The sequence below is a fragment of the Electrophorus electricus genome, chromosome 2 (genome assembly GCF_013358815.1).
Source record: "Electrophorus electricus isolate fEleEle1 chromosome 2, fEleEle1.pri, whole genome shotgun sequence".
Lineage (NCBI taxonomy): Eukaryota > Metazoa > Chordata > Actinopteri > Gymnotiformes > Gymnotidae > Electrophorus > Electrophorus electricus.
Genome location: NC_049536.1, coordinates 13,249,322 through 13,264,456, shown reverse-complemented (window position 1 = coordinate 13,264,456; position 15,135 = coordinate 13,249,322). Strand labels below are relative to the sequence as shown.

At 41.5% G+C, this 15,135-nt stretch overlaps 1 protein-coding gene across 1 annotated transcript in view; it reads right to left on the bottom strand.

The window, feature by feature from the left end:
* The window catches only part of itfg2 (integrin alpha FG-GAP repeat containing 2), a 46,024-nt gene that overhangs the window by 20,458 nt on the left and 10,431 nt on the right, over positions 1-15,135 (bottom strand). Inside the window, exon 2 of the mRNA XM_035535605.1 lies at positions 10,885-10,995. Within this exon, the coding sequence (XP_035391498.1) occupies positions 10,885-10,995 (111 nt within the window). The remainder of the gene's footprint in view (positions 1-10,884; positions 10,996-15,135) is intronic.

Sequence of the window (15,135 nt, the reverse complement as noted above, 5' to 3'; positions counted from 1 at the left end):
CTGCTCGGCTAACTGACAGTGATGTAGCAGTGTATCAGGTTAGGGTCGGGCACACGCAGCGCCACAGTCCTGCTGAACCGAGCAGGACTTTCTCTACCACACCTCATGGCTGAAGGATCTACCTAGGAAGAGAGCGAAGGTTAAGCTAGGGCCTTAGTGATTAACAGTAGACCATATGTTGCAGGCTAGTAACGATGGGCAAATATATGCAAAAGGTGCACCAGTTTTCACCCATTTGTGAGGTGTTCTGAGTCCGGGCTTTTCCTTTACGCCACACCCGGATCCTCTGAGTTCATTCCAGCTACACCGAGTGTCTGAGACTGTAAACTAACTGATAAAGTAAACTGGCATCGTAGTGGCAGCACAGTGCCCACATTGGCAAGAGCCGTGTGGTCCAGGTATGGGTGTGGACCACACTCAGCAATGATGGCATGTTTACAGACCAAAAACATGTACGCTTGCTGATTGGATATGTTCGGCCTGAACGTTTGATTATTCAAGCGGCTGCTGAAGCACTGATGTGTAGCCTACGTCTGATTCACATGGACAAAAAGTCAACATGGCTAAAACTATGATCTAGGTCAGCAATTACAGACTGTAAACGCTGCTGAACAAAAATTTGATCATGCAATCTAAAGAGATTTATTTTTATTTTCATTTCTTCTTCAATGAAAACTATTATCCAGAAACAGCTAGATAATTCGCTACTTTCTAAATCATGTGGTTGTGCACAAACATATAGTGGCATTGATTTTGTAAGTTTGCTGGCTCATTAGATGGTAAGTTAATATTTCGCCTTCAAAACTCAATTGTATAATTCATTAATCACCTTACATTAGCTGACTAGCATAGTAGTACTGCAGGGCTGCAGTGTGTTAATACAAACTTTAGTATTAAAAAAGTTGCAATAAACCATACATAAAAATTCTAGCTATCTAGCTTCACTATCTGACTTTATTTAATTTGGGGTATCATAAAGTTGATCATAATGTCTAGTTTAAATGTTTGTAGACAAAACAAACCAAAAAGGCACACTGTTCCTCAGCCAGCTAGTGACTATAAACAATGTTTCAGTTTACCAAATGTAATTTTGATGCCTCAAATGTGAGTGATTGGGGGAGTTTTTTTTTATAACATGACACATGTAGAACTGTTTGTATTTTACATGTAGAAGTATTGTAGCATTATTTACATGACACTATTTTTCCATTTATAGCTACTAATTAGCTACTAATGTTAAGGTACATTCTAAACATTTAACTGCCTTAATATTTATTTGACAAACCAATACAGTGAACTGGTTTGTATGCACCTATAACTCTTAATGGCTGCTCCTGATTTTTCTGGTGTTAATTCTAGTCATGGCCTGTATTTAAGGTTAGTGTGGGGCCAAACATGGGCCCTCATGCTTTATTGTATGTGGGATTGGAAAGGGCCGAGACTTGGGAGTTACGGACCACGTACAGGCAAACTTTTGGAAGAATTGCTGGATGACATTCTGTACCATCACCTGGCCTAATCTGGCAAACTGATCTGGGCCATGTTTGGGGCCATCACTGCACAGCATGTGTGGGCCACTGCTTGGACAGAAAGAAAAAACCCGAACTTTGCTTGGGATGATACAGCTGAGAAAGTGTGGTAGAACTGAGGAAAGCCTTACTGACAGGAAGGAAATCCAGGGATGATATCCAGAGTGAATGAGCAAGTCTGGTGAGCAATGCTGGATGCTGGAATGCTTGAGCATATGGTCATCAGACAGTCATCGGGAACAAATGTGGAATCACGGTGGGGAGTAATAACCATTTATACATGTGAAGAGGAATTCAGCTGCATGTGTGGGCATTTGTACACGCATCTATAAGTGCATGAGGGAAGTGAAATAAGAACATGAAGAAGCAAATGATCTACTATCCATCTTGCAGAGAAATTGATTCAGTACTCTGTAATGAGGCTGAACCAAGGCTGCTAAATGAAAAATGTCATGGCTTCTTATGAAAGCCTTCTATCCCTCTTTCTAAATTCTCTTTTTCTCTTTCTCTTTCTCTCCCTCACATGTACACAGACACACACCACACACGCACACGCACACACACACACACACGCACACACACACGCACGCACACACACACGCACACACACACGCACACATACGCACACACACACGCACGCGCACACACACACACACACACGCACACACACACACGCACACATACGCACACACACACACACACGCACACACACACACACACACACACACACGCACACACACACACACACACCCTATCTCAAGTAGAAACAAATTTACACTCACACACACTGCCGCATGTGTGTGTGTGTGTGTGTGAGTAAAGCAGGAAAACAAACTTTTCTATTGCTCCAGTTTTACTGTGTTTTCCTTTTTGCTGCCTTTGTGCCACTATAGAATAGTGCTGAATAGGGTGACACACACAGAAGAATTAAGGAACAGTACCAAACATGTAATGGGAGAAAATATCTCAGAGCAGCGCTAGTAAACTGGCTCTCCTGCCTTCGGGGAGTCTGATGGATATCACTCCACGGAAACCATATTTCTAGCAACCTTATTTTTGTCCTGCCGCTTTATCTTTCTGTTAAGACTGTGTGTGTGCATTTGCTGCAGGAACACCACTGGGACCACACCTAGATTAGCATGTCAAGCATGTCCCGTGAAGACTGGAACACTCGAGATCTATTTAACTCAACTACTCTAAACTCGTTTACCCGTTCCAAACGGAATGTCACCTACTAAGACAATGAGATGGAATTTGAAAAATAAATTAATAATGTCTTTAATTGCTATGTGTGTGTGTGTGTGTGTGTGTGTGAGAGAGAGAGAGAGAGAGTGTGTGTGTGTGAGCGAGAGAGAGAGTGTGTGTGTGTGAGCGAGAGAGAGTGAGTGTGTGAGCGAGCGAGAGAGAGAGAGTGTGTGTGTGTGTGAGCGAGAGAGAGAGAGTGTGTGTGTGTGTGAGCGAGAGAGAGAGAGTGTGTGTGTGAGCGAGAGAGAGAGTGTGTGTGTGTGTGAGCGAGAGAGAGCAAGAGAGAGAGAGAGAGAGCGTGTGTGTGAGCGAGAGAGAGAGAGAGAGAGAGAGAGAGAGAGAGAGAGAGAGAGAGAGAGAGAGAATAGGTGGGTGTATTTAGTCTCCTTAGCCTTTCGTTAAGTTTATGTTAATATGACCATACTTTGAATAACGTTCGCCACTGTCTACAAGCTGGTAAAAGAGACTTCACTTCTTTTGTCAATTCACATCTTACATTTCTTCAATACGAATCTAACATTTTATTCGAAGTTTAAAAAGCAAAACAACAGAAACTACCTGGGGGCAGTTCTACATGCACCATTACTGTCAGGTAAACATCTCATTTGAGCATTCCAGCCTAGCTTTTAAACTAAGCTTTTATTGACTGTGATTCCGTTTAACAACAGTAACCCTGATAAGACTGTGTGGGCTGCTCTTGTGGGTTCTATGATCTGCTAAGAAAACTGATCCTACATCAATATTTCAAATCTGAGATTCTATATAAGTCCAGGCCCAGGTGTGTATTTAATTACCTTATATGGGCCATCTGTTTTATCATCTCAACCAGTACAGTCAACGCTTCATACACACATACGCTCACTCACAAACGCACATACTGTCTGTTTTGGTTTACAAACCATCCCTGCTAACAGCATTTCAGAGTTATTTTCATCCATGTACCTCTGGCTTATGCAGCCAGACACCCACCCGGCTTGACCGCCTGCCTGACCGTCTACCCATCCCGCCCACATGGCCACCCACCCGCCTGAATACGCCCGCCCGCCTGCCCGCCCGCCCACCTGCTTGACCACCTGCCTGTTCACCCACCCTCACACCCACCTGACCGCCTGCCCGGCCACCTGCCTGAGCATAAGCCTGCCCACATAACAGCCTGCTCAACTGCCTGCCTACAACACACTTCCTCAGATATTGAGGCCACGATGCTTGTGACTGCTTGCGATGTGAGCTTTGGATACGGCCGCATCTTTCAAGCTTTCCCAGAGATCAGTGGATCCCCTCATGTGTTTAGGTGCAACATATTAAAGCAAAAAAAACAAACAGCTCCAGAAGGTAAGAGCACCCATGCAGCACTGTGTGTTTGTATTCCATCAAATGCACAATAATATCACTTATGTAATCAGTGCCAGCAAACAGTTTCATCCTGAAGTCATGCTGAACAGTATATTAGAGTTCTGTTTTAACCCAGAAAACATGCTTCAAGCAGCAGAGCAAATGGACATGTGTGTATTTTAAAGCATTCAAGTGAAATACAGTTTTCCTCTTGACTTATTGATATAATATCAGTTTATACCACACTACAGACTATAGACACAGCAAATTACTGTACAAAGTTACTGCAAATTAAGTCTGTACAAATACTAAATAAAAAATATGGCAAAGTAACTAGTGGTCATGTAACCCTGCATACAAATGAATAGGTTGTCTTCAAACGAGTGAGCCTGTTGCCTAAGTATGCTTTAGAATTGCTATTTGGGTAGAATAGGATATATTGTGTGTACATGGCTTGAACCAGCTAGTCAAATTAGGTCGCCACAGCTATTGTAAACAGCCATATCAGTCAGAAGATGATGCTGGCCTTAGAGGTGTGTGGGTGCCTTTGAAAGTATTATCTGCATGTCCCAGTAACACGAGTCCTGGTCTCCAGAAACATGCTGCCTGTCAGCGAGATTTGGGAAGGTAATTCCAGACATCCAAAGTTCCTCTTTTCAGCGTCAAAGGTGCCACAGAGGGAAACAATTTGATACGCTGAAATTACAATATGAATGTTCCCACAGATACATATTTTACTGTTAAAAATGCACAAAAGTTTTCAAAATGGGAACTCTTATTATAATCACTAGTGCCTTTACTATTCATTGCATGTTGGTTTACTTTAGGCATGCCTTTATGGTATGTTCATGAGTCTCCTTATGTTTATTTCAGAGGTTGGTTTCAAGCTCTAAAGATTCTGGGTATGCATAAAGACAGTTTAAATATGACCCTTGGTTTCAGCCATTCCAGATGAATAACACTAGAAACAGAGATAAACTAGAGCCAGAAAAAAAATGGTGTAAAACAAACAAACCATTTAAAGCTATTTTCATGTAAATTGTTCTATAATTCTCCTGTAGTAAAGAAATGCTCTTAATCCTCAAAGACAAGCCAAGTGTAATTTAAAAAGTCTGGTTATTCCACCAAATCTTTAAAACATTAGTACTGTGTTGTCTGAAAATACTGCATGTTTTTTTTTTATATATATATTTTGACCAGTTGTCATGTTCTACAAGTAAATGCTGTAAATTATATTATTTATATTTGGACTTCAGGAGGAATGTCAATAGAACAGCCAGTTCTTGAAGATGATGTGCAGGAAAAATGGGCAAACGTAAGAATCTCGGCAACTTTGACAAGGGCCAAATTGTGATGGACTGATGATCAGAGCATCTCCAAAATGGCAGGTCTTGTTGGGCGTTTAGTACACACCAAAAAGGTCCAAGAAAGGACAGCCAGTGAACCAGTGACAAGGTCATGGATTCCCAAGGCTCATTGATGTGCATTGGAATCAAAGTCCAGCCCTTCTGGCCCCGGTCCCACAGAAGAGCTACTGTAATCCCACAGAAGAGTTACTGTAATCCTATAGAAGACCTACTGTAATCCCACAGAAGAGCTATTGTAATCCCATAGAAGACCTACTGTAATCCCACAGAAGAGCTACTGTAATCCCATAGAAGAGCTACTGTAATCCCACAGAAGAGCTACTGTAGCAGAAATTGCTGAGAAAGCTCATGCTGGCTGGAAGGTGTCAGAACACACTGTGCATCGCAGCTTGCTGCGTATGGGACTGCGTATCCACAGACCAGTCAGAGTGCCCTTGCCAAGCCCCGACCTCCAACAGAAGTGCCTACAATGGGCACGTGAGCGTCGGAACTGGACCACGGACCAGTGGAAGAGTGTGACCTGCTCTGATGAATTTGGTTTTCTTTTACATCACATGGATGGCCAGGTGCATGTGAATCACTCAGTTGCAGAAGAGATGGCACCAGGATGCACTATGGGAAGAAGTTAAGACAGCAGAGGCAGGGTGGTGCCCTGGGAAACCTTGGGTCCTGGCATTCATGTGGATGTTAGTTTGACAGGTTCCACCTACCTATCTCTGATACCTGTCAATGGGTATCAAAGGACCCAGCTCGTGCCAACAAAACACTCCCCCCACACTTTTACTCCACCGCTACCAGCCTGAACTGTTGACCCTTCACAGGAAGGGCCCATCAATTCATGCTGCTTGTGCCAAATTCTACCCTCCCATCAGCATGGTGCAACAGAAATCTCTTCTTATCTGACCATGAATTGTTTTTCCACTGCTCATTGATCCCATTTTTGCCCAACAGACTCTTGCCTTTCTCTTTCCCCAAGACAACAATGGCTCCCGAACAGGTTATTTGCTGTTAGAGCCCATTTGTGCTGAGGAATGACAAGATGTGCACGCCCCGGCATTGTACTGCGCTGCAGTTTGCTTGGCTGTGCGCCGCTTGTTCGTCAGAATGATTCGAGACATCCTCCTGTGCCCCCTTTCACTATCAAGCTGTTTACGTCTGCAGGGTTCTCTTTTCTCTGTACGCTTTTTCTCGATCACACCTCTCTCGGTGTACTTCTGACATCATCGCACGAGAAAACCCCAAAAGGCTGGCGGTTTTTGAAATGCTTGCCCCGGCTAGTCTAGCACCGATGACCATGCCTCGTTCAAAGTCTCAGATTGCTCTATGTTCACATTGTAATGTGGTTTCATACTGCAACTGATCCCCAGAAAACTTACTTACATGACTTTATGCTGCATTCTGGGGTCGCATCATTTCCATACAGGGAAGCCTGAATCGTGAAAGGGCAGGTCTTGTGGCCTGTGTGTGTGTGTGTGTGTGTGTGTATACACACACACACACACACACACACACACACACACACACACACACACACACACATATATATTCAGACCCCTTGTTGTACATTTTTTTCTGTTGTTTTTATTTTGTTTTTAGAGTGTTTACAAATTCAACAAACTTTATGAGGACTAACAGAAAAGCTAGACGTGTTTTAAGACATCAGCTCGAAGTCACTAGATAAAATTATTTCTCTCTCACTCTCTCCCTTGGACCAAATGTCAGTAAATTCAGAAACTCCACATACTTTCCCCTCTTATGTAACCACATCAATGCAGCCACAACAGCAGTTGCCCCATCCGAGCACGTTACGCTGGTCACACCAGGGTTTGTGCAGTGCATGCCCTCTCAGGGCAAGGGTTCTCATGTGGTGAGAACTGTGTGTACCTTTGGCTGTTGTCATGTCATCTTGTATAACCCTTGCTGATTTGTTTATTAAAACACTTACGTTGCTTTCCCAATAGTTCTTCTGACTTCCTGGGTGCAGAATATGATTTCACAATTGAGCCCTTGTAATGAAAAGCCATATATCAGCCATTTCCCCTTTTTGTGTAATCAATTATTTTAGTTTTTTTGGGTTTTTTTACATTAAAATTCTAAATATGCTTTATTTACACTTAACTTACTTCATTCATTTGGGCATTTAAAAACAAAACTTGCGATAATGCAAGTTTTGTTGCAAGGGCTCAACTGCAGCAGTGTGATAAGTGTTTGTACTGACTGCTTATCTGAGTATATTATTCAACCATGGCACCTTTCTGCTGGGTAAAATTGACAAACATGCATTCTTCTTGTCCATGAGTTGGTGTAATTTAGTTTTTACTGAGTGACATTTTTCATCAGTACACTAAAGCCCTGTTACTCTTATTGTACTATAATGAGGAAGTGGGTAACTCCGCTGAGAGCTGATGGATAAGGTTTAGGTAGGCCGTTATCTGATCTATGTTCACACGAGAATGTGACACCTGTGGGTTTGATGCAGCTTTCCTGTGGGATCGGGGGAAACTGCAGATAATATAGACATCTCTCGCACGTGCAACCCATTTCATATTGAAGAGACACCTCTTACTGTTGGGTAATCCCAGACTTCTAATACAAGGCATTCAGATAAAATGGATTTAACTCGATTGCTGCCAAATGGCTAGAGCAGAGTTACTGAGGCCAGACAAGATAAAGGGGACTGGAAAAGAACTGTACTAAAGGGGAACATCCAGACTACATATTTTGGAACATTTTTACATATTCCTGCACAAATCATCCCCGTCATTCAACAATGGAAATGCTTCTCACCATCCAATTCTCAGTTCGCAAGTCTAACCTAAAGTTACTTCCTGTTACTAGGACTCAATGTCCTAAACAATTGAATAAAAATATAAATTATTACTAATGTGTAGTTGTTGTATAAGCGATCAACAGATCTATATGACACGGCTCATATGGAACAGAAGGCCCAGATTCAGGGATTAGACAATCCAGGCATTTGTGTTTGCAATTACTTGATTGAAACATGGAATAATTCATGTTTTACCACAGTAACACATATTGATTCTTTGAATTATGTCTGGCTAACTAAGTACCTTATGATGTTATGTGGTCAGCTCATGCTTGACTCTTATACGCTTACTGACATATACTCAGTAGGTATGACAGCATATACTCAACTGTAGGACAAACTGATTATAGTGATAACGATGGCAGACTAATGTAGCCTAAAACTTCACTGGCTTGTAAAATAACGAGTAAGTAACATAAAATTGATAATTATTTGTATTCTCAACACTTCCCTTGCCACGGCCTATCCAGCTAACCAAAGGTTATCTGAGCCATTGGATCAGCTACTGCATTAGTTTACCACTTTGAGTACAATGTCCTAATGCCTGAGCAGAAAACATAAGCTGCTTGCTTGCTTATGCTGAGTGGGTGGAAACTCCAGTATGTACATATGTGAGTCTATAAAACGTTTTTATCCAAAGCTGATTTTGCTCTCAATTAGACAGAATATGAGGCTTTCTTCTTTCACCATTACCATTTGTACTATATAGTTGGTGGTTGTGTTTATTAACTGACAAATAAGTAAAACTGGTTATGTAATACCATCCAGTGTGTGTAGGCCCATATGCTTAGAACCAGCGCTGGCAAAACCCAAAATAGTCAGGGAGTTTGCCTTGAACCTGGACTGACATGGACTGATACACTGGCGCTGAACATCACTGAGCGCTTAAGATACGGTCTAGACCTTATGGACCTAAAATAACACAGGACATGCAGCCTTGCCCAGCAAGAGCTTGTATCACTCACACCTCCTAAAAGTGTCTCCTGGCGTCGTGGGCCGGAAATAGAGCTCTTGCCCTTTATGACCTTGGAACAGGTGCCAGAGCTTATCAGCAGCTGTAAGATTCTCAGCTTGCCTACAGACCTTTATAACAGGACGGCACAGAGAACAAACTCAAACACAATCTCCATGAGATGTAGAATGGCTGTACTGGAAGAGAAGACTGAATCCTTTGAAAGTGTCAACTCATAAGGTGCATCATAAGGTCAGAAATACATAGACGTGTCCTTTAAAACATGTGCACATGAGTACTGATCAGCATTCATAATGTAGAAGGCCATTACAGCCTTTGCCAGTGTTATGTAATTAGACGAGCAGTTCTGAACTGAGCCTCATATACAAAGCACAGTCCAAAGGACTTGACTGAAATTTGTTAGGCAATTTTATAGGTTATATTAGACCTTTAGAGTACACTGCATCCCTGTCTCTCTCTCTCTCAGGATTACACAAATCCCCAGCACATCCATGGCTACAGAGCTTGGATTTCATGTCACCTTTTAAACGCCTCGGGATCTTTTGCTTAGACTCTGGGTAGCCAAATGTTCGTGCCCAGTCGGGAATGCTGAGTAAGGAGAGTTGCTTTTCCCTAGACGTTGTAGAAAAGGGACCAAGTGGAGTCATAAAATGGTCCCATAAAATGACTCTCGTTACGCTTTGTTGTATTAGATAGGTACTGATACCGTACACTTCAGTATCAGTACATATTAGTGTATTTCTAGGAGGTGGCTCTCAAAAGGGTAGTTAGGACCATCGATGTTTTTTTTTAATTAAAATGTATTGCCGGCACACGTTACAAAACCCAAAATACTATGACAAAACAAAGTAATAATAATAATAGTTGAATTATTATCAAAAGTGTCTATTAACACTGAGTTACACTTTACAACTTTGCAGCAACAACAAAAAAAGAAAATGAGCCAAGAGGAGGCAGGGTGTTGGTGTTGGAAGGAGAGACAGCTTTTAAACTGAGATTTGAAACTGGGCAGAGAAGAATGTTCACAGAGATATTGTAGGATGGAATTCCTGTCCACAGTATGAGCCCATGGTACTGGCCAATGATGGGACCCTGGCAGCAGAGTTTAAAGGTTATTAGGGTTTTTTTTCTCCAATATACCATTAAAGAGAGAATTTCCTGAGTCCAGGTGCAATGAAACCATACACCAGAGGAGTATCGCTCAGGCTGAGAAGGGGTCCAAGTTGGCGATATTACAGAACTGAAGAAAATGCTGTTAGTTACTGACTTAATTTGGGTCAAAGGAAATGCTGGATTTAAAAAAAAAAAAAAAGGCTAGATGAGTATTTAACAGATATTATCTACATCAGAGGAGTATTTGGGGTCTCTAATAGGGAGAGTTTTCTCTATTTTGTTTGGATTTAGATCATAGTTAATGAGGGGGTAGAGCTGTGTTTGAACCTAGAGCTAACTTACAAATGAAAACCATGGTGCCAAATTATGTAACCTAGAGGGAAAATAAGTATAATAAAGAATAAGGCACCAAGATCCTTGTGGGATTCCTTGTGTAACAAGTGCAGTAGGACACATCAGTAGTTACATAACAGATAAGGTGCACGTTTAGCTCACCTGGTAAGGCAGGTAGTGCAGGATGCTAGCAACCAAGGTCATCGGTTTGTTTCCCAGGGAGCACACCGTCATACTGATAAATGTGTAACTAGAACAATTCTGGAAGTAAAGCTGGAAGGCAGAAGAGAATATTATGGTTCAGTGTTTAGTCTGCCCTAAGTCAAGAATAAGCGTACTGAGTATAAGAGTACTGTGGGCACCAGGAAGGAGGAGGCCAGGGGCTTTTTCAGTGCTTCACAAAGAACAGATTCTCGAGTGGGAAGACTCCAAATGGCTGTGGGTGACATGGTAAACAGTTGGTGACCTCAGTATTGACTTGCATTGATTCCAACAATTTGGGAGATTGGTCTTTATTAATTAGAGAGTTCTAAAGGACAGATGAAGGCTGAGGGCAGCAACCACACACAGGTTCCCCAGGCAGTAAACATATGCGCTGATCACCAGACCAAAGAGCCAGCTCTCAGGCACAACAGGCGGAACACACAGTCACCTTCCTGAGTGAAGGTCTCCGCAACAATACCCTCTCCCTCAGGGGGTAACAGTCTCCATAATAAGAGTGAAAGCCAAGTTTCTTCAAAATTGGTGTGTCTACAGCAGATATAAGGTGGAGAGACTGGGTTTAAGATCATTGGCTGATATAAGATCAACACTGATTTAGACTTTTGTTCTGTGGCACATTATTGGCAAGATAATCTCTTAACTAGGGGAAATAATTAATTAATCTTAAACACCCCCCACTGTATAGATATATTACCTACTAGCCTAGCTGATATTAGCCTGCTGGGGAACGCTGAGAAGACTGAATCTTCTTTATTCTCCCGCTTTCACATTAAACCCATTACATCCAAATGTCTACACCGTATATACATACAGCTGGAGCAGTTTTCCATCACAAGTGAAGGACGTCCTAAATGCCAGAAGGGGGGTGGGGGAAACACGGCGCATTCGGCCTCTTTGGGTGCGATATGTGATTCAACATTCACAGCGAGACAGAGAGGGAGCACAGACAACAACAAGCCCCCAAAGACTGGCATCCTTTTGCACTGTCACCGTAGCAACATACCAGAGACCTGTCACATTTACAAAAGCCAGTATAGTCTCTTCCACAGGCAGGCCTGGCAGTCCACCCCAATATAGTCTATTGCATAAAATAACAATTGCAATTCATAAATCACACACACACAAACGCACATGTACAGCACACACACCCACAGAGCCCACTGCTCATAGCTCACACATTACACAATAATGTGTACGGTATGCTGTACTACCGACATACACTTGTCAGCTATCCCTTCAGATCAGCTGGCTTTCCATAAAGTCTCATTGAAATCACAGTTGCTGTTTTTTATTTATGGCTCAAAGAGAATCACAAGAAGAATAGCGCTTGTTGCACCCTAATGTTTGGTTATGTTGAGAACCAGGGTAAATATGTTGCACAAGGCTGTGAACTGCAGATATCGGAATGCACTTTCAGTATTGTATTTGTATTCTGGATATGTGCCCTGAAGTGTATATTTGGTCAGGTCGACCTTGTATACTACAGTGTGTTTAAAACCTTGAAAGGGTAGTACAGTTTTTCTTTAGTACATATTGCTATTGAACACTGGCACACTCTGAAATAGGGTCCTTCTGATAGTGTCAGTGGTGCAAAACATTTTATTAGACCTGACTTTTTTGCAAACTGTGCACAATGTTTTTAAGTTCAGTTTTTAAGCATCATTTTCATGAGAAACTCATGCCATATATTGGCAAGTAGAAAATGCATACATTTGGGAATCGGTGTCAAATCTCTTAGCAAGGCAAACACTGAAGAGCTTTTCTCTGAACTTCTGTATCAGTGCTGTTATACAAAAGGGCAGAGTCTGGTGTGTTTAAAAGGTATAAGATATTTATATCTGATTTTTATACTATGAAGTAATGCTTCAAGTGGATAGATGTGTCATATCTACATAAAGACAGAACGGTTTAGCCTGCCAGCCAGGGTTCATCAAGATTACACACATCTAAATGACAGTCATTTACTCTAACAGGAAAGCAACGGTAATTATTCGGAAAGGCTGCTGGGGCTGACAGCTGAACAATGCAAGAAAAGCTATTGCAAATAGTGTGAGAGGATGAGAAGGCAGAGTTAAAGGGGGAAGATGAGGTAGAGTAGAACTAAGGGGGCAAACAGGATCAAAGTAGTTAAAAAGTCTATTAAACGTCTGAACATTAAAGGCAGGTCAATGTGTGCTAATGGTAACCTCCAAAATCTAAGATTTAAAGTTGAAAATATCCAGTCATTTCAGTTATTTTGCACTTCTGTTTTATGTCTTGCACTTCATTTCATGTCATATTTTTTCTTTCAAATTTCTTATGTAATACAACATTGTTTCCATTTTATATTCAACATAATCCTATATTTTTCCCTTTTGCGTCTATGACTGTGGTCCACATTACTGTCCAGCCCTATATCACCTCAGCTGGTGATAGAAGCATACTGGTCGCTACAGAACTCTAGTCAAGGAGAACAAAGTCGTTAAATGGATCTCAGATTGTTTACTTCATCATAAAGCAGCTTTTTTTTCCCCGCCGGAAGCTTTAGGGCCCGCCGCAAATTGTAGGCCCCGGGTCCGGACCACAAAACCATGTCAGTACTTCACCAGTGAATAATGCCTACTTCAAAATGGGGAGGGGGTTGGCATCGTAGAGAGGGCTCAGATCTAGAATATGTAGGTCTAATGTTCACCAACACATCTCCGTCTTTCCCTGCATGGAGACTCAGCAGCCGCCATGTTCACCCCTCGGAGGAGATTCCTGTCCAGTTTGTAAATGCCAGTCTGTGAAGAAGATCTCTGAAATGAGAAATAATCAGGCAAGAGCTTGTTCAGACTGAAACCAAAGTCCCTTTATTTCTTTACTGAGGAGATATTCTAAACATCAGCCAACCCTTCCAGACATCACTTCTTTTATAGGAAACTATACAATAAGTACAATAACTATACAATGAATACGTTCATTATGTTGCCCAGATTAAAAACTACATGAGAGTCAATAATAAAGGGTAGCATCTTTTGTCAGGAATACATCGGCATTGCCTAATTTGGAACCTAACATTACCTCATTGCAATCTTTCTATCGTCACGGTTGACCTGACCTGTCTTCAAAGTGTCCTGTTTTTGTACTTCATGTTTTGAAACACAATGCATAACTAAAACAATATACAAAGTTCATGGACAGCAGACAGTGTGCATAATAACCGAGTGCATATTAAGCATGATAGTGATAAAAAGGATAACTACTTTTGTTAAACATTTTGGTGTGTAAAAATTATAAAGTGTGGTTAGTCTCACTGCATGCTTGTATACACATATCAAAATACAATATTACACAAAACATCTATCAATAATCCACCAAATAATTGCACACTTTCTCTACTACAGCAAATATAACAGAATATACATTGTGAAAAGTGTGTTATCCATTTCTGGATAACAATTGATAATACTTATTAATCAAAATCCTGTTGTCATCTTTGGTATTTGACAGCTGAAATTGTTAATGCTAAACATTTCTCCTCCAATGTCAAACAAAAAGTATTCACATACACAGTTTCCATAGAAAAAAAGACTAGTTATACAGAGCAGCCCTGGATGTGCTCTGGGTGTGGGGTGAGTGCAGTCCTACAGTAATGTAGCCCAGCACACTGATTCTAATAACCTGTGCATGTTCCAGACAGGCACGCGCACACACAAATACACACATACACACAGTATATATGCAATTACACGTATACAAGCCCATATTAAACATATACTGCATACATGCAAATACACAAATGAACATCAGTTAACGGACAGCACTCAATAAATTAATCTGGATAAATAGATTACAACGCATCGAAACCTCAAAATATCGAGCAAAACACAAAGCAGAAATTGATGTTTTGGAACTGGCTGAAAAGACATTATGCTGTCCCCTCTATCACTGTAAAGGCATGAAATTTGCATTTAATCAATTCATGATAAGAGGGACTTTAGCCATATAAGAGAGAGAGAGAGAGAGAGAGAGAGAGAGAGAGAGAGAGAAAGAGAGTGTGCGATCACACTTTCTTCTGAGCCAAGGATAGGAATGATACCTAATAGGTTAATGGACCCAGGGGTCAAGTGGCAACAAAGTTTCAGTGCCATCTTTGCTGTGAATGTAATATTGGCACATTTATGCAATGTCAACGCATATCCTGTTTGAATTTATACTAGCTATATGCAC